Here is a 19,332-nt window from a genome sequence, read left to right on the forward strand (position 1 = left end):
TAGTGCTGTTAATCCTAGCATTGCACCATGAATCAGTCCCAGAGTCACACACTCTCCATCCAGGCACCTCTGAGAAGTCCCATCTATGACCATATGAGGCTTTGGCAGGAAATCTAGGTACAAGTCATAACATAGGTTGTCTTACTACTTATTTGTAAAATTCCTCAACAAAATTCTGGAAAACTGAATTCAGTAACACATTAAAAAGATAATTCACCCTGATCAAGTAGGATTTCATCCACAGATGCAAGGGACAGTTCAATGTATGTAAATCAATAAATGTGTTAGACTATATTAATAAAATTAAGGAAAAAGATTACCTCAATAAATGCAGAAAACTTTTAATACAACAACTTTTCAGTTAAAACTCTCAAAAATAATTATATTAGGTATGTAGCTAAGCACAATAGAGCCCACATATTACAAGCTCACATCTAACCTCTTATGCAGTGGTGAGAATTTGAAAGCTTTTCCTTGAAGAGTTGGAACAAGACAAGGATGCCCAGTCGAACCACTTTTACTCCATATGGTCTGGAGTCCTCACCACAGCAATTCACAAGAGCAATAAATAAAATGTGTTCATATAGCAAAAGAAAAAGTTAAATTTTCTTTATTTGCCAGTGATATGGTGTTATATATAATAAACTGTAAAGGGTCCATCAAGAAAGTATACAGTTTATAAACAATTTCAGTCAAATTTCAGGTTTAAAATCAACATGCAGAGCCAGGCCTGGTGGCACATGCCTGTAATCCTAGCACTCGGGAGGCTAAGGCAAGAAGATCATTGTGAGTTCAAGGCCAGCCTGAACTCCATACTGAGACCCTGTCTCAAAAAGACAAAAAAAAAAAAAAATCAACATGCAGGGGTGAGGAGTGTACCACACTAGTAAAGCATTTGCTTATGCACAAGGCTATGGGTTCAATCATCAGCATCAAAAAAAATCAACATATAAATATCATTATTGCATTTATATACTAAGAAAGAGCTATCAGTAAAATAACTTTAAAAAATGATCCCATTTAAAATAGTTCCCCCCAATAAAATAGTAGTAAATTTAACCAAGGAAGTAAAAGATCTATAAAATTGAAAATTATAGAACCTTGACGAAAGAAACTGAAAAGAAAAAAATACAAATGGAAAGACATCCAGTGATGATGGATTGTAAGAATATATGTTGTTCAAATGTCTTTCTCCTTGCATCCTAACCCTGTTACTCTTATTTTAGATATGTCAGTGTTGTTTGGTAGGTCCTTCAGATTTATGTACTTCTCCCAACCTCATTTCTCTCTTTCCCCGTTGGTCTGTTTTCCTGTTTGCTCTTTCCTCTATTATCTCAATTTGCTGTTAAGCCTAACAAAAATATTTTCATTAAAGGGACTGTAGTTTTCAGTTCCAAGTTTGTCTTTTGAAAAAAAAACTGTCTACTGACAAATTCTATCCTTTTATTCCTTTTAAGTGTATTTACCCTAAGGAGTGCATTTATATTGTTTCTGCTAATTTAAATATCTGTGTGATCTTGAGTTTGGCATCTAGTGATTGTGTGCATTTCTTGCAGTTGGTCACATTTTCCCAGTTCTTTATATGTTGAGTAATTTTAAATTGTGTTTTAGAATTCACGAGCATTGAACTGTGTTCTTAGTCACAATGCCATAGAGAATGTTTAGGTTTTGTTGTAGAGGGCGCTCTACCCTGGTAGGTTCAGGCTGTAAGTTGCTTTACCCTCCTCTTGTGCGTGTCCCACCTCAGCCGTGGTGGTTCACATCTGGCCCACATGTGCCTGCCACTAGACTGGCATGTTGCTGGGATCCATACATATATAGACACGGGAGCCCGCACTATAATTATTTCCCTATAGAGACTCTTAGACTGGCTCGCCAAGGCACTGTTTCCTATTTCCTCCTGTCAGAAGGACACATTTTTATTACCACTATCAGGCCAATTCATGAGACAGAAGAAATGGAAAACTGACCTATGTAGGGGTACATCTCCACATTTTGATTCCTCCACAGTTGGCCTGCTTTGGTTCACTTTTCTGAGTTCTCAGGTAGGTTAAAAATTTCTCACCAGAGATTTTTGCTGTAATCAATGTAGAAATGAAATTCATACATTGCTTTCAATGTGTTTTTAAAACTGACACATTAAATCTAAAATTCTTAGTTCCTTTATTTCTTTACTACTTATCACAGTTATATCATATATATAATTATTTCAATATCTGAAGTGTTGGAGATCTTATATTTTGCCTTCAGCAAAAATTAGCTCCTGAAATATTCTGCAGTTTAACAAATTTTATTTAGATATAGCTTATCGTATTCCTGGTAATGCTTGAGAATGAATTTTTTTTCTACCCCTTCCTTCCTTTGGGACATTAATATCCAATATTTAAATCACACATTATTAAATTTGAAGCTCAAGCATGCTGGAAGAACACTCACCACTATCGTACTCAAGGGAGAAAATGATTAGGTTTACTGTCTCCTTTGCCACCTCCCACCCCACCCCACCCCGCTGTCCCCTTAGAGAACACGCTCAGTGTTGTCCCTCAGTCCTGACAGTGCTGTCTGCTGTTGAAAATGCTGTAACTGTCCTTTCAGATCAGATAAATGTCAATTATCTGGCTATCCCTGACTGCCTTAGGCATAGGATAGGCTTTCAATTTGCTTAATATTCTGGTGGCAGATAATTCTTCATATTTAGGATCTAGGATTACCCTTATGATTTTAAACACTCTTAGGTATTTAGACGAATGTTTCTCTGTATCCAGAATTGAGAAGAGGTTATCACATTGACTAGTTTGTCCTATCACCTATAGAGAAAATATCAACATTATAAATGTCAGGGAATAAGATTCTCAGACACACATCACATTGATAATATATTGTAAAACATAATGTTTTGTAAGAAATTCTGAATTCAGCATGTGTGCGTTCTGTTTCTTCTAATATTCTACTATAATAATTTGTAGCATTTCTACTTCACCTCTTAAAAAGAATACAAAAATTTGATATTGTAATGTTCATGCTATTAAAAAGCACATAGGAATAATGGGAATTAATGATTTTCTGTTTTCCAATGCAAACATAAAGAATTAAAGATCTGAATTTATGGTATATTTTGCCTACCACTCTCTAGTATCATTTTAATTTTTATATAATTTATAGATTTTCATAAAGGTCTTTTTTTCAAGGGAATGGATAATTAAACTTAGTCTTGCTACCCACTTGTTATAATTTGCTGATACTATTAAATTTTGTGTAGAGAATGAAGACCACAGTAATTTTACTCCATGGAATTTGTGGAGATTTTTTCAACCTTGTATGTATATAACTAATGTTGAAGTATTATTTCATACTGTTATTTATATTCTGTACATATATATATATTCATACATACACATGCTGTTTAGTTATGAAAATCAAAAACTTGCTTATCCAGCATACATGTTCTTATTTTTTCAACTTGGTTTTTAATAGGTTTTCCTAGGTATAACAGACATAAAATGAACAGTACATATGACAGCATATAAATCAGTAAATATTAATATGCATAGCCCATGCAAAATTATAACCACTCTAATCCTCCAAATTTTGTTAGTGTGTTTTCTGTGTAATGCCTCCTTCCTGTTTCTTCTTGGCCTTGGTCTATCCCCACAAAATCAGTGATGTACATCCTGTTTTCAAAGTCTGACACGGGGTAAGAGTTCCAGTACTTTTGAGTATGACTGGAAATAGAAGCCTTTGTTTCCTCAGAGCACAGTGATAAAATATTGTCAACCAAATACATCAAAGCAGTTAGCTCATCTTAAGGGAAACTGTCCATTTCTGAATTGAACATTTACTGTTTTTTCGTCACCTAGATGATGAGTTCTTGATCATTCATTTTTTAGTACTGATGAGCACCAAAGGACAGATCATGGCATGGCCATCGCCCACAAGCATCTGGACACAGTGATGAATTGGGTCATTGTTCCCCAATGTTCCAGAGGAGGAGACAACACAGTCCAAAATGTACATGAGCACAAAAATACCCACAAGCAGCAGAAAGGTCCGAGTGGCCCTTTCCTCTGGGGCTGCCTTTGGAGAAAGGCTGGTGCTGGGAAGATGCTGGAACTGCCTCTTACGCCAGCACAAGAGAGTCCCCATGTATCCACTTGAGAGAGCCATCGAGCCTATAAGGGAGATGGCTTGGGAGTTTATCAAGGAGAAAAATATGCACCTGAACATGTAGCTAATGGGCCACTGAGAGCAGGGTTCAGCGACAAACACAAGACTGTGAGGTCACATTGGGGGTGGCACCAATACTGAAGACCCATAAAAGGAGAAGGCAACATGGGTAGTGATGTGAGGATTTATGCTTGAATTTTGCCAACCAAGAGATTCTGGGGCTTAGGGTGATGGCCTGGAGGACACTCAGCAGGCAGGTGGTACAGATGGAGAGTGCCCTCATCAACCTGTGCACGTAGATAACCAATTTACACATGAGGCCATCCCCGCAACCCTGAAACTCAAAAGTGTCTCCACATATGAACCCCGCGGTTACCAGCATCACCAGGTGAGGCAGGGCCAGCTGCGTGATAGTCAGGTCCAGGGGCTTGAGGAGAAATGTGAGGATGTGGAAGAGATGCAGGACAGTGTTGGCTGAGCTCCGGATGGTGACTTCAGAGAAAACTGTTTCTTATGTCAGTGTGCCTGGAAAATCTTCTCTTTCTGTTCATCTTCACGAGGTAGGAACATACAGTAAGTATCTGAGGAGAAAAGCAAGGAAAATGATCACCAGTATCACCACTGTCATCACCTCAGCCAACACAGTGCCTTTATCAGAACCCCGGATTCCTCCCCACACATTCTCTTCCCTTCAGAACTCAGGCCCACCTCACACCCTCCGAGACGCACGGCTGCTGTCACCCCGCCCCAGCCCTTCCCAATGGCGGCTGGACTGTGAGTCTCCTGCGGGGCCTCCCCGGCACCTCTGTGAGAAAAGTGTCCCAGATGATGGAAAGTACTTCCTTGTCTCTTGTCTCAATTTTAAGTTCTCACAGTCAGGTACAACGTCTTATTTGCCTTCATATCTGCAGAAAGTGAATAGGTGCAAGCAACATGGTAAGAGCCCTACGTTTTTTTGTGTAAGCTGGGAGAGCAGACTTGCCTACATCTGGAAAGAAGATCCTCCCGAGCAGGAACTGTCCACGGGGGAACCGTGCACAGTTATGTGACGCCAGGGACATCTTCAGTCTGATTGATTGCCGGAAAACATTGACAGAGAACCAATGTTTCTCAGTAGGCTCTGAAGTCAGATGGCTTCAGTTTACATCTGTGATCTGACATTTACCAAATGCAGGATTTGAACAGTCAGCCAACACAGCTGAGCCACGGTCATGTGATCTGTAAAATTCGGACAGTTTTCTTCTCTCTTAGAAATGCAGTATTATGTGTATGTGCGAAGGTACCGAATGTGCAGACCGCCCGGCATAGGCATGAAATAGCAGGGATGTGATCACTGTATAATGACTCATGCAGCTGCCTGAGAAAATTACCACAGTCTACAGAGATATTCCAGTTCTGTTCCAGGCTGAAAGAGCGAGGCTAACGCGTGCCAGACACTAAACTCTTAACATCTGTCTGCAGGACACACGGAATGCAAAGCTTTTCTCTGACTCCTCCAAGGCCAGATCTTACATCTACAACTCACGCCAGAAAAACCTTGTCTCAGCAATGAGAGCGCAGCTTTTAATTATCAGACCACCTCCCAGGTTCCTTTTCATCCCACCACGGGCCTGTGGAATGGGGGGTAAATACAGCCACATTTTAAGTGCGGTGATGATCCTTTGCTAAGGTTTTCATTACATGAGAGGCAACCACTTCCACCCTACAGGTCATCATAGGAGTCAAGAAAGGATATTCGTGCAGAGTTACAGGCTGAAGGGTAAAGTTTATACTGCAGAATTTGGTGCTGGCTAATGTACAGGCTATCTCCCTGCAGGATGCAGCTATAACACGAGTGTCATGAAATGGTCACACGGGTGCAGACACATTCTCACAGACTGAACGTCATGGAATAAGACTAGATTTTCTCAGCTGCCCAGAGCACATGCTCTGTAAGTGACTGAGTGGAACCTGAAGGATTTAGGCACCCTGAGCCAGGCAAGTTGGCTCATACCTGTAATTCCAGTAGCCGGGAGGCTGAGGCAGGAGGATTGCCATGAGTGTGAGGCCAGCCTGGGCTACATAGTGAGTTCCAAGCCAGCCTGAACTATAAAGCGAGACCCTGTCTCAAAAACAAAACAAGCAAAACAAAAATTCACACATATTTAGGCACCAGGAACATGTGGTCATACTTAATTATTCAGAGCTAAGTGGGTCCAAATAGTATCAAAACTTCTGATTTTTAAAAATTTTATCTGAAAGATAAAAAACAAAAATTTCAAATCAAGATAACGGGGCTAACGGTGGTTAATACATAGCATATTATTATCTTTAAATTCCTCAGAGTACAATATATAGGCATTTAATTGTCCAAACAATATTAGCACAAACCTTTCTTTTCAATGAACTAAAAAATTAGTAGGATAACTATCTTAACTATCATATTTTTAAAATATTTTTTGCTTTTCCCTTCCTTCTTTTCTCCTTTCCCCTATCCCAGTTTTTCTTTCTTTTTGAACACTTTCTTCCCACTTTACAATACATATTATATGTTTTGGATCTTATTTACTCATTCAGAAACTTCTGATTTTTAAAATAGAAATGTCATAGTAAGAACTCTTAAAAATTTAATCTTTTCCCAAAGGATTGATATGGGAAAGTGATACAATTTTCTCCATTCGCACAGCCAGCAAATTAAGGTTTGTTCCTGTCATATGCTCAGGGGAAGCATCAAGAACGACTCATCTGACTCTCAGGTGTCTCTGACTTCTGCAGATCACAAGCTGTCGTTAAACACAGTCTTCGGTGGTCCTCTTGGTCTTTCATGTATTAATACATGAAAAACACCTACTTCGTGGACATCTTTTTCATGTAAGTTGCCAACTATACCCTGATAACAGTTTAAAGGACTAACATTAAATTAGTGTATACAAAAAACATTTAAAGATATTTTAAAAGAATCCCATGACATAAATCTTAAACTGGTCTCCTCATGTTATTTCTGTGAAATTCAGGCTGTGTTTTCATTCTGTTTTAAAAAATGGAATCTGACAAATAACCTTGTTAAACTGGCCAACTAGCATGTTGGAATCATCCATAAGCCAGGGGACAGAACTAAGTTATTTTCAGCATTGTAAGGAGCTAGAAGCATGAAGGAAGTTCACAAACAGGTCACCTTCCAGAGGCCACACTGGGAAAAAGAAAGAAAGGCCAAGCGGGCAGCTTAGGGAAAACAACATGAATGAAGTAGGAGATGTGGGAGAGAAAACTGTTCATTTTTGAGCAGTCACCACCGGGAACTTTCCTAGTCACAAGGAGGCCGGGACACTGCCTCAGTCACTTCCCCTTGGCCAGGATGAAATACCGGCCAGACACAATGTGTACAGCAGGAGGGGCTAATTTTCACTCAGGTTTTAGTCCGTATTGGTACCATAACCATCCTCATACTTAGCTCATATTGGTACCATAACCAACCATACCAGGGACATTGAGTGAGGTCCCTGGCCCAAGGCAAAAAGATGGCAGCCAGATGTGGCCAGGAAGCAGAGATGGGAGGGGCCAGGGTCAAGAGGACAGCCTTCCAGGCCACGCCCCCCAGCCAGCCACCTCCAACCAGGCCGCACCGAACAGCCCATTAGCTGTGAGGTCATCAGTGGAAGGGTCCACTTATGAGTACAGCGCCTCCCCGATCCGAGCAGCTTCCACGCGCATGAGAACTCGGGGGAATGTTAGATCTAAACCATTGGCAGGTTTTCAACACCGTTTAGCTGTTAATTATCTAATTATCTGTTAATTATCTAATAGAAAAAGGACTCACTTTAGACAGTGTTGTCTTGCAGTTGCTGAGACCCAGGACAATCCTCTGATCCTCGGATGGTTCAGAAATGAGTGAGGAAAGCTTGGGTCAGGGCACCGCAGCCCGTGGTCAGGACAGACCTGGAGTACAGTGGGCGGCAGGGGCCTCAGGAGACAGCCATCAGATCTGGGCACCTGGGGCCTTGCAGGAGGACAGATGACAAGGTGGTAGCAGGGGTGCATATTTGTTTTTTCATAGGCAGCATGAGATTAATCTGCACATCACATGCGAGGAGATGGTAAATAATAATAGGATTGACGTCCAGAATGTAGCCAAGTGTCTCAGATGCACGAACGAGCAAATCTTGGCTGTTACTCCTGGACCTTACAGGTCACCTCCACCATCAGGCCATTAATATTGTCGTTGTCTATGATTTAAGGGAAAAAGGGCCTGTGAGGAGACTGACCCTGAGCACAGGAGTGGGCTAGGTTCATGGGGATATTGGTCTACATTCTCCACCTTTTGGCAGAATACTAGCAGAAAACCGCAAAGAGAAAGAGGTGAGATGCCAGGCGCAGCAGGGAAGGCAGAATCCCCGCCACCAGATAGACGGCCGGAGCCCAGTGCACGGCACTGTGAAGCGCACCGCTCCGGGAGGAGGGAGGAGAAAGCTGAGGACCATCTGAGCACCCGGATGGCAGCTGCGTACCTTACAAAAAAGGAAACACTGACAATCACCTTTGCTGCCCACTTAAAGGAAGCCCAGCCACAGCTCCACATGCTCATTTAGCCACAGCTCCTAACAGCATCGAAGGGGTTGCATCTGTTTTGAGAAAAGGGAAGAGAAGGTGATTACGACTCCAAAGTCAAAAACCAGGAAGACCCAATGGGCACACTCACCAGTCCGAAGCCGTCCTCCCTCACATATGCACAAATCCCACACAAGCGTGTGCTTCTCCTATTAATCCCATAGCGCAGTCGGCGGTCTTGGGTTCTCGCTAAACGGCTTGCACTTTCATTTGTCTTCATAGCCTTTGTACTTTACTAGCAAGCAAAGGGGATCCGTTCACATTTATTGGCTGATAAAAATAGGTAAACAGCCAGTGGGAGGTCTCGTACACACAAATGGAGGTTAGGACAGACGACGATACCTTGGCCTGCGTTTTCCTATTGAAAGGGCCGCTGCCGTATCCACTATGAATGAAAGTTTTAAAATGAAGGTACACGGAGAATGTATTAACATCGTCTTTCTTCTCAAAACGTTCTGGTGGGTTACAGTCTTCTCTCTAGAGAAGGCAGGGGAAATCATCATCGTCACTTTGTTTTCTTTGAATGTAATTGCAGTCCAACTTTCATTGTCCTCTAATAAGAAATTTCCTAACAGCAGAGCAAATAAATGTCAGCAGAGCAAATGAAAGGTTTCAAACCAATGCTGGGACAAGAAAGCTCTTTATGAGAACATGCTTGTACATATTTAGTAGAAATGAGATTAAACTCTCTTCAAGAGCTGATGCCATGGGCAAAGAACCTCATTTCATACTGAATCATTTAAACTATTTTTCAAGAGCCCAAACTGCAGGGGCCGCTTACTCAGCAAGTTTTACTTGTCGTACACAGATCCTAGGAGAGAAACTGAATAGATGGGATGAAAACCTCTAGCAAAAGTTGTCTCTCTCCTGAGGCTGTAAATAGGAATTTAAAAGCTTTAGTCTGAAGTGGTAATAATATATCCTTGAGAAGTGATATAGCATTTTAAAGCCATTTAATTCAGGAGGATAAACACATGCCTGAAAGCAATTATTTCCCATGAAAAATATACTAATTTTATGAGTCACACATGAAAGGCCGGGTGGTTAATCTGTGTCTACAAAAACCTTAGCTCAAAGCCCACTGGCCTCCTTCCACGGCCTGCCTTGGACCCTGCTCGCCCACTGACGCTGCCCCTGTGGACACAGCAGCACTTACCCAGGGGGACTTGAGGGGATCGAGTGCTCCTGAGAAAACTGCAAGCTTTAAGAAAAGGAAGTCCTTAGCTCCCCTCTCCGAAGATGTGTCATTTTAGCAACTGTGGAAAGGCCACACGCTCCTGCTGGGGAGGACAGAGCTACAGAATCCAGTGGAGTGCTTCACCTGTCTCTGCATTTTACTCTCCTCTCTCCTGGGTAACAGCCATCCAGGGACAGTTGTGCTCCAACTTTCCTCTAGGCTCCCCTGACACAGCCGCGTGAGGGATCAGAATGGTCCCATCAAGTACACACCATCCCGTTCTTGGACCATTCACGTAGACGTCATCACGTATTTCTTTTTGATCCTAAATTCAGATTAGTCCAAACCCATGGCAAACTCCTCTGGTGTGAGACGTTCCTGGTGCCTCCCAAGAGTCTGCAGCGCCTTTGAGGCCCCTCTGCCTACGGTGTGCGGCAGGCACTCTCTTCCCTGTCCTCACCCAGAGCACTTGGTTCCTGGCGATGCCTGGCTGTGTGTTTTGAGTGTTTCAGGTCTCGAACTGGGAGTGAAATTTCAATGTGAACTTTAGTACAAATTTAAAAACAGACCAAGGCACAGAAGGAGGTTGTGGGCTGAGGTAAGTACAGGCACAGGAACGGAAATGGTACTGAGGCAGAGCTGGGAAATACTCCCAGAATCTCTAGTTGTGCTGGGCATCGAGCCATCGGCCAGTCCCAGGCTTCTGGAGGAACTGCTCTGCAGTGTTCCGTGTCGCTAACAAGACTTGGAGGTCAGGTACAGTAGATGCATTTTTGACCTGTAAGGGAAAAAAGCAAAACTCAAAAGTCCAGTTTCTACTGAATGCACGACTTCCTCACCCTCACAGCACTGAAAAATAAGTTGAACCATGGTCAGCTACTGACTACATTAACTCACTTTCTAAAAACACTTAGCAGAAGTCTGCTGGGATTTTCTACTGTATTTTTGTCAGCCTCTTCAATGTCTGATGTTAGAGAGCTGTGTTCCCGCACTTATGACCGTAAGCAGTGGGGCATGAATTAGTGCCCCGACAAAGCATAAGGGAAAACACTCAGGGTCTCACATAAGGATGCAGTCGGGCAGGGAAGGCACATGGGCTTCACCGTTTTAGATATGGTCCTTGCAGTGTCGGTGACTAGATGGCAAAGAGCCGCCGTGCAGGCCAAAAGCATGACACACTGACCTGTGTGCTTTGATAGCAGATAGACTGGGACACCTTTCCCAAAGAAAAGGGTGAAAATTAATCAACAGCACATAGTAATCGTGTTCAGCTACTCACTGAACTTTCAACACATAAAAAATGACAACACAAAAGGAAGAAATTGGGGCTGGGGATTTAGCTCAGCGGCAAAAGCGCCTGCCTGGCAAGCGCAAGGTCGTGAGTTCGGTTCCCGGTACCGGAGAAAAACCCAAAAAAAAAAAAAAAAAAAAAGGAAGAAATTGGCAAATCTACACTCATAGCTTATAAAAATCCTCAAACAATAATTTACAGACCAGGCAGACCAAAGAAAGATCCATAAGGAGAGTAAAGTCTGGAATGACACATGAATCACCTTGACCTCACTGGTATCTACAGAACACCTCACCCAATAACTGCGTGCGTGGATATATAGTTTGTTACTTGTACCTCAATAAAACTAATGAAAACAATAGCAAAATCAAAGAGAAAAGACTTGAGGTACATGGGAGTGAATGGGACCTTCACTAAGCTCGTCGAGGATGTTTTCAGAATTAACTAAGCAAGCACAGGAGCTATCTTAGTCTATATCTTCTGCAGTAACAAATCACCACCAATGGGTGCATACCAAGATGGAAAGGGCTTCTGACATTATGGAGGCTGAGAGGGCCTCTTGGCTGGACTGTGCACCAGAGAGAGACGCGGGCTACAGAGGCACTCAGGTACCCGAGGGAGAGACTCACTGGGCCAAAGTCCAATCAGGAGGGTTTGGGAGGGAACGTTGCGCGGCACCTGAGTCTCAGCAGCTCTTCCACGCAGGTCCGGGGTGCACCCGAACCTGGGACGGGACTGGACTCTCCTTCTCTGTGAGAAAAGCCATCTCCTCAGTGGTGACCTGGCTGTCAGAATAGGCTCACAGTGACTCTACCCTCTCCACTGGGAGGAGCTTCACTATGAAGGACACATTTCCAAACGAGGATTTCGCAGCAATGGAAGGCCAGAGTTCTGTATGGGAAGACTCGGGCAGGGACTCCAGGGTGTGCGTACAAATGCACCGGGGACTAGGGACCTGAACGTAAGCACCGAGAGGACTGAGGCCCAGGTCTGTGCAAGCAAGGTGCCTCCAGATGCAGCTAGACTTGCGGGGAGCAGAGGTTTGCCCAAGTCAGAACAATCGGTTACCCATCCTTCCCCCACACCCCGGGGGTACAGCGCCTGGGGGGACAGCCAGCCCACTGCCAGGCCTGCCCATGGGACCTCATGGCGGATCAGCCAGCACCCAGCTGGGGACCGCGAAGGACAGGAAGCCGGGGGCTGTGCCAAGTTCTCCAGGTTAAAACGTGACCCTCCGGGGACAGTGGCTAATAAAAGACTATAGGCGCAGGGACAGAAAGTGGCACCTGGGTCAGAGGGCTTCTGGCTGTGCACCAGGCAAAAGGCCGCGGAGGGAAAACCCGGACACGAGCACGGCACCTGCCACGCAGTGAGGGAGGGGAGCAGGGGTGAGAGGTCGCTGGGCAGAAGTCACTGGAAACCTAGTGATGGCCCAGCGCACCACGTCCTCCCGTGCCCAGGCTAATGGAGGTGGTCAGATCGCGGGACAGAGGCAGAGACCCGCAGTTAGCATGCTCAGAGCACAGCTTGCAGAAGAAGGCAAGTCCAGAGCACCGGCTCCCGGGAAGGAAGTGGGCAGATCACAGTGCAGACACCGGCTTGGGTGCCCCCAGCTGGACTCTGACCGCAGAATGAAGCGAGCTGTGTCGGTGCTGAGTTTTATGCTACGGCAACGGTGCGAGGGGTTTTTGCTTGTTTGCTTGCTTGTTTTTTGAGCGTGTGTGTTTTTTTGTAGTTTTTGTTCCTTTGTATTATTTTTAAATCTAATTTCATTTTCCTTCACCCTCCTCTTTCTTTTAGTCTGTTTTCTTTTTAAAGTTGTGCCTTTTCTCTTTCTAATTTCCTTATCCCACTAACTTCTCTGTCTTCCTCTCTGCCTTTCACTTGATACTATGTATTATATAGTAAGAAGTGCCTGTATATGTGTGAGAGAGACAAAGAATTAAACAGTGCTTAATTTAAACAATACCCTTACTGGGCATGTCAGAGTAACCCTTGGTAAAATAAACTTGTACGTAGAAAATCTAAATAGAACTAAATACAAAGGTATTAAGAGGTTCCAAGAGAAACCCAAAGAATAACTTATAAAGGAAAACCCATCAGAACGGCAGCAGACTTCTCCACACAGAAAGCCCAGATGAGCTTGGAGCAAAGCATTTCCAGCTCTAAAAGAAAACAACTTCCAACCCAGGCTGATATATCCTGCCTAACTATCTTTACAAATTGACGGGGAAATAAGGTCTTTCACGACAAATTCGTGACCAAATCATAAGGGTATCCTAGAGACACTGAAGTCAACTAGTCCAAAGGTCCAATCAAATGAAGACATGCGGCAGGGTGAGTAGTTCCGCAGGAGGGGAAAAGGGGAAATCAACAAGAAAATAATACAATGGCAGGAAAAGCCAGCAGCTCTCAGTCATAACTGTAAACGTGAATGGTCTTAGTTACCCAATCAAGACACAGATTAGAAGAACGAACAAAAGACAAAACCCTACAGTATGCTGCATACAAGAAACACATTAATGTCTTACGTCCTTCCCAGACACCCATGCTGATATGGGAACCTCCCGGGGGTGGTGGGGCCCCTCGTGACTGATGGGTGCCTTTATAAAAGAGGCTCCAGGCACTGCCTTCTCCTCACACCATGCCTATCCATGCTGCCACCGTAAGGCTCAGCCCCTGTGCAACTTACAGGCCATCGAGGCATTGATTCCCACGAAGCTGATGATTCCCAAGATTGAGCTGACTGTGGTGACTGATGACCATTTAAAAGAAGAGTGCTTCGCCTTCCTCTTCAAGGAGCTGCTGAGCACCACGGGCTTCACGCTGTGCGAGGGCCACGGGGCGGCGAGGGGTCCACAGTGCTGATGGCCAGCAGCGCCATCTCGGTGCCGCGTGTGGTGACGGCACGCCACCACATCAGCCTATGCAACCTGACACGGAGCCCGCCACCTTCCGGTGCGGCTCAGGTTTCTGTATCCAGATGAAGTTCAAACTGACTGAGAGACAGTCACGGTCACCCTGTGTACTGGTGTGAAACACGCTGTCCCTGTATTGTAAGCACATTGTGTAGAATTTCTCCCCACACGTCTTAGACCAGATGATGCCTTCGTGTTACTCACTCAGGAACTGGCCCTGAAGGTCAGGGGAGAGCAGCCCTTTCTCCACCTGCTGCCCACTACTCGGCAGAGTCCCCTCCGCACACTGACGTTTGTTGGATGGCCTCCTCTTGTTTGACGGTCATCGCTGGAACCCCAAGGCCAACCTGCTAGAAGAGCTCCCCGTGCTAGTGGCTACTGGGACTGCAGCGGTAAAAAACATCTTCTCAGCGTTTGATGCTCACAGCGTCTGTTCTTGGTTTTGTGCTGAACCGGCGGCACTGTTTAACTTTGTGGTAAGCTCTGTTCTCCCGTGACTAGGGGGAGTCCAGCGTAGCCATGTTGGGAGTCGGGGTTATTAGCTGTGGTCTGGGGGCAGAGTCTGGACCACGGCTGGCAGGGGCTCAGTAGCACTTGGTGGTGAGGCTGCTGCCGCCACCGCCGATGCCAACTCTGCTGCTGGTACAGAAGCTCCAGCAACAACAGAAAGTCCTGGTGCGATGGGCTGTGGTGCCTGGGGGTGCAGGCGAAACTCTGGGTGACCAGCAGCAGGCGGTGTGCTGCGGCGTCAGGCACTTCTGCGGGCTAATGAGGGAGCAGGGGCCTGCCAAGCGCAGCTCGCTGGGCGCCAGGTCCTGGGGAGGGAGCAGGCAGAGGTGCAGACCGAGGTGAGGCTGGAAAACACCACAAATGATATTTCATACATAATTTTGTGTTATCATAGGTCTCGGCTAACTAGTATCTTACAATCTAGACTCGTATTTAGGTTCAAACACAGAAATATCTGACCACAAAAAATAGGTGGAGTGGCCTGAGTATTTATGACTATAACATAATAGTTTAGTTTCTTAAAGGAAATGGGAAAATGTTTAACTCTCTGAGTGACTCAAAAGCAGATTTCCCTCTTTTTTTCACCTGGGGGGAAGAGAGAGCTGGGCATAACTGTGTAAAAGATGCAGCTGTTACAGCTGCTGCTTGCACCCTTCATAGATCTGCTGGCGCAGGGTCTTTCAATAGTTTGGGAACTGCAGGTTCTTGCTGTAGACAGGCAGTTTTGTGTCTTTATTTTTCATGCTTTTGAGGGTTAGATGAGATGGTCAGTGTTGCTGCAGAATTCCTACTAACTCAGCTAATTTCAGAAAATTAAGAAACCCCGCTTTCATATTTGGGGTTTTTAAATACCTGCTTGCTAGCATTTGGAATAACGCTAAAAATAGGCCTAATAAATCCCCAAGAAAAAAAATCCAGAGAACAATATTTGTGACAGTAGAGCAATGCATTACATGCTACAGCTTTTAAAGTATAGACACTAGAAATTCACAGTAATGGGATACAAACAGAGTCTCTAAAGGTACAGCACCAGCCTGCGTTCTTTATCCCTCAGCGGTATCACCACACCCGCCCTCTGTATGGGACACTGCTGATGATTCCCAAGATGGGGCTGATTGTGGCGACTGACGATCATTGAAAAACGTGGCTTTGACACTGTGATTATCCTCCAGCAAGAAACTGGACGTGGTTACTAACATTTCTAACAGTTACTTTGAAATTCTAAAGCCATCCAAGAGAATCCCTCCTCCCAAATGTATACCTTCTGCCCAAGAAGGAAAATGTTTAATATTTGTGACCTCATCAGTGTGACCAGCACAGCTACATGAGGAGCAGATGGAAAGTATCTTGTGCTAATTTTGATTAATATATGTTTCGAGAACTTAACCTTTGTCACCTAAGTTTTCAAATAATCACTATAAAGTTGTTTATAATATCTAACTTCTTAAATTACTTATCCTGGCAATGAGGAATAATTCCCTGATCTCAAGGACCGAAGGGTGCACACGCCTGTGAATGTATATGTGTGCGTGTGGCGGTACAAACAGGTGCTGGGGTGCACTTTGGCGCTGGCAGAAGTAGAGAACTGTCACAGGCTGCACTTGGTGTTAGAAGTGAATGAATGGACTGGCTGGGGCGGGAGGGTTCATGCCCGCTCCCCACCTTCTAACTCTCAAGAGGCCCAGCAGCCCCCAAGGGAGGGCAGCAGGTTTGCCCAAGTTGGAACCCAGCCCACCCTTACCACTGCTGTTCCACCTTGCTACCACACGGTGGCAGCGGAGAACACGGCATCCCTGCCGGGGGCGGGGAGGGCCCCGAAGGAAGTGGCGGGGACCACGCAAGTTTCTGGAGCGAAGAGGATGCTTGGTGGCTGGGGCTGGGATCCGCGGCGCCGCCTCTCTTCGCCCGGATCCCTCCTCGCTCACGGGCCCGCGGAGGGGCGAGCGGGGGGACACGGAGAAGCCCTCGCCGCGGAGGCTGTGGGAGAAAGTCCTGGCTGCGCTCGACAGTCCCCGTCCCGCGTCTCCCTGCACCTTGCGGGAGGGCGGGAGGCCAGGAGGCTCCGCGGCGCCGGGCCCTCCCTGCCGCTGGGCGGGACACGAGCCGGGTGAGCCCCCCTCCTGCTCCTCCCCTGCCCTCCTCCCCCCGGATCTCGGCTCCTGGCTCCCGCACAGCCTTCCCGGGCTGCGCACCCGCTTCCCCCGCAGGGTGCACTGGTGACAGGGCCTCCCCCTCTCCCCTCCAGCTCCCCCGACAAAGGGCTGCAGGTGACTCACTGCGGCCTCCTCCCGCGGCGGATCCCGTTGGCCGGACGTCCAAGTGCAGGGGAGGGATGGTGGATCTGCACTAAAAATGCAAGGAGGCCCATAACGTGGACGCTTGCTTGGAAACGTAGCAGCTGTGCTGTTTTCTGTGGTCACGCCACCCTCCCCTGCGTAGACCCCACAGCAACTCCTCCTGAGCATCTGAGGCTCTTCCCTCTGCCCACACCTCCCTTCCCTGTCCCTTCCTCTCCCCTCCTCTCCGCCCTGACAACTGAAAACGACATCATCAGGACACAGCCCGCTCGCAGGAAGTACCTGGACCGCTCGGCCTCCTTGAATGTCCTGTGGGTCTCTGCTGTCCTTTTTACAATGGAGCCACCTTGGATAGGCGGCGGCCCCAGGCTGGCAGCGGGCAGCAGCAGAGGGCCTGCAGGCAGCCTGTGATCCTCCTCTTCACGGCCTTCCAGCCCCGCCTCCCACTGCTGGCCGGGGCTGCCCCGGTGCAGGAGTTGGAGTGGGAGGCCCCAGGACTGGGCTGGGAGGCTCCAGGACTGGGCTGGGAGGCCCCAGGACTAGGCTGGGAGGCCCCAGGACTGGGCTGGGAGGCTCCAGGACTGGGCTGGCAGGCCCTGCTGAGGATCCCAGGGCTGGGTGAGCAGTGTAGGTTGGGAGATAGAGAGCTGGGCTGGCAGGACATGCTAGGAGTGGCACAGCTGGGCTGGCAGCATGCACTGGAAGCGACAGAGCTGGGCTGGCAGGGCGCATCACAAACGGGGATCTTGGAGATGGGAGTGAGTGTCGGGGAGCCTCTGTCACCCTGCTGCCCTGGAAGCTTCACCCCAGAGAAGAAGGGCTCGGTGCGGGGAGCAGGCTCGCTGGCCCTCCTGCTTGGGAGGGGAGAGGAGGAGGTCAGGTCTGTGGAGGATGATGGCGCTTCCTCCAAGTCCAGGTCTTCAGCTGGATGCCGAGGCTTCACCTGGACTCTGAAGCCAAGCCCCTGGAGTGCCTGGTCCTGTAGCAGCAGGAAGGTCACCATCTGTTTGTTGAATTTCTTATACCTCAGAGCATCGATGACCTTCAGTGGGTTATACCCCATCCCAGCCATGACGTTCAGGATCGAGGTCTTCATGCTCTTGGACAGCGCCTTCGGGGGACTACGGGAAGGTGCACCGCAGAGCCACCCGTGCTGCAACACCTGGTTCAGTGTGGGGCGCATCCTGGGGTTGGGGGTGAGGAGCTCTGAGATTAAGCTTTTCAGCTCTGTGGAGAAGAAGGTGGGGAAAACGTATCTTCGTCCCAGGGCCTTCTGTATCACCTGTTGTTTCCTTCCAAGAAATGGGCAGTACCCAGCTACCACCTCATACAAAATAATCCCAAGAGACCAAGCATCCACGGGTGGGCCTTGGTGCTTTCCTCCCAAGAAGACCTCAGGAGCACAGTAGTATAACGTGCCCCCAGGTGCGGTCACCTTCTGGCCGGGATGGAACCTGAACCCCAAGCCAAAGTCACTGAGCTTGGGATGGCCCTCAGTGTCCATTAAGATGTTTCCTGGTTTGAGGTCCCCGTGCACAATCCCCAGGTCATGGCAGTACTGCACGGCCTCCACGAGCTCTCGGAACAGCGCCCGCGCCTCCTCCTCCAGCAGCCTGCCCCTGCCAGTCTTGGCGATGTACTGCCACAGGTCTCTCCCCCTCACGTACTCCAGGACCAGGAGTAATTCACGCTCAGTTTCGAGTACTTCTAATAGCTGGACAATGTTGGGATGCTGGAGGTCCTTTAGGATCTTGACCTCTGATGTCGTGGAGGTCAGCTTCAGTTTGTTCTTCTCCAAAACTTTTACAGCCACCAGCATCCCTGTGCCGCGATGTTCTGCCAGCAGTACGGTGCCAAAGCCTCCCCGGCCGAGGGGGTGCAGCACTGCGTAATCTTTCATGAGGCTGCGTCTGTGGGACCTGATCTCGAGGTCCCGCCATGATGTTCCCTCACTGCACTCATCATCCACACTGGACATCACGATATAAACAAAATCTATACTCTCCACACCACCAAATCAATCACCAACCACACTCCGCGCACAAATCCCAGATCACCCGCAAGAGATCTCTGGGATGAAAACCCCAGCCAAGCCACAGCTGTATATACAGCTAAGCACTGTGACCTCACACTGGCCCCTGTGCAGTCACAGGACTGATGGGCCCAGGCACAGCCGGCCACCTCTACCTTGGCCTCCTGGCTTGGTTACTTTTCTCTCATTGCTGAGACAAAATACCTAACACCCAGAGTTAAGGAAAGAAAGATTTATTAACTCACAGTTTGTGGAAGTTTCAGTCCATAATCAGCTGGCTCCAAGGCAGTATGGCAGAGCTCAGGGGAAATAGTCCAAGGGGGCAGAAGACAGCAAAAGCAGCAAGAGCACAAAGCGAA

General features: G+C 47.0%; 1 protein-coding gene across 19 annotated transcripts; it reads right to left on the minus strand.

Annotated features, from left to right (window-relative positions):
• Positions 1-2,024: 2,024 nt before the first annotated feature.
• On the minus strand, positions 2,025-19,326 carry LOC102019828 (sperm motility kinase 2B-like). Of its 19 annotated transcripts, XM_013515531.1 has the most exons (9): positions 17,224-19,326; positions 16,921-16,990; positions 16,386-16,621; positions 13,909-14,988; positions 9,905-10,703; positions 8,678-9,225; positions 7,961-8,366; positions 4,541-5,069; positions 2,025-2,077 (listed from the first exon to the last, which is right to left on the minus strand). In XM_013515531.1, the coding sequence occupies exon 1, from the start codon at positions 18,917-18,919 to the stop codon at positions 17,273-17,275; it is 1,647 nt and encodes a 548-aa protein (XP_013370985.1). In that variant the 5' UTR covers positions 18,920-19,326; the 3' UTR covers positions 2,025-2,077; positions 4,541-5,069; positions 7,961-8,366; positions 8,678-9,225; positions 9,905-10,703; positions 13,909-14,988; positions 16,386-16,621; positions 16,921-16,990; positions 17,224-17,272. The 19 variants fall into 19 exon arrangements, with proteins under 19 accessions (XP_013370985.1, XP_013370989.1, XP_013370983.1 ...); XM_013515535.1 differs by lacking the exon at positions 16,386-16,621; XM_013515529.1 differs by having other exon boundaries at positions 16,386-16,990.
• Between the last annotated feature and the right edge of the window lie 6 nt (positions 19,327-19,332).

Source organism: Chinchilla lanigera, unplaced genomic scaffold (genome assembly GCF_000276665.1).
Source record: "Chinchilla lanigera isolate Chin_1 unplaced genomic scaffold, ChiLan1.0 scaffold00028, whole genome shotgun sequence".
Taxonomy (NCBI): Eukaryota; Metazoa; Chordata; class Mammalia; order Rodentia; family Chinchillidae; genus Chinchilla; species Chinchilla lanigera.

Bases quoted from the DNA above. Each gene is read 5' to 3' on its own strand.
- LOC102019828 (XM_013515535.1), bottom strand. From the start codon at position 18,919: ATGTCCAGTGTGGATGATGAGTGCAGTGAGGGAACATCATGGCGGGAC.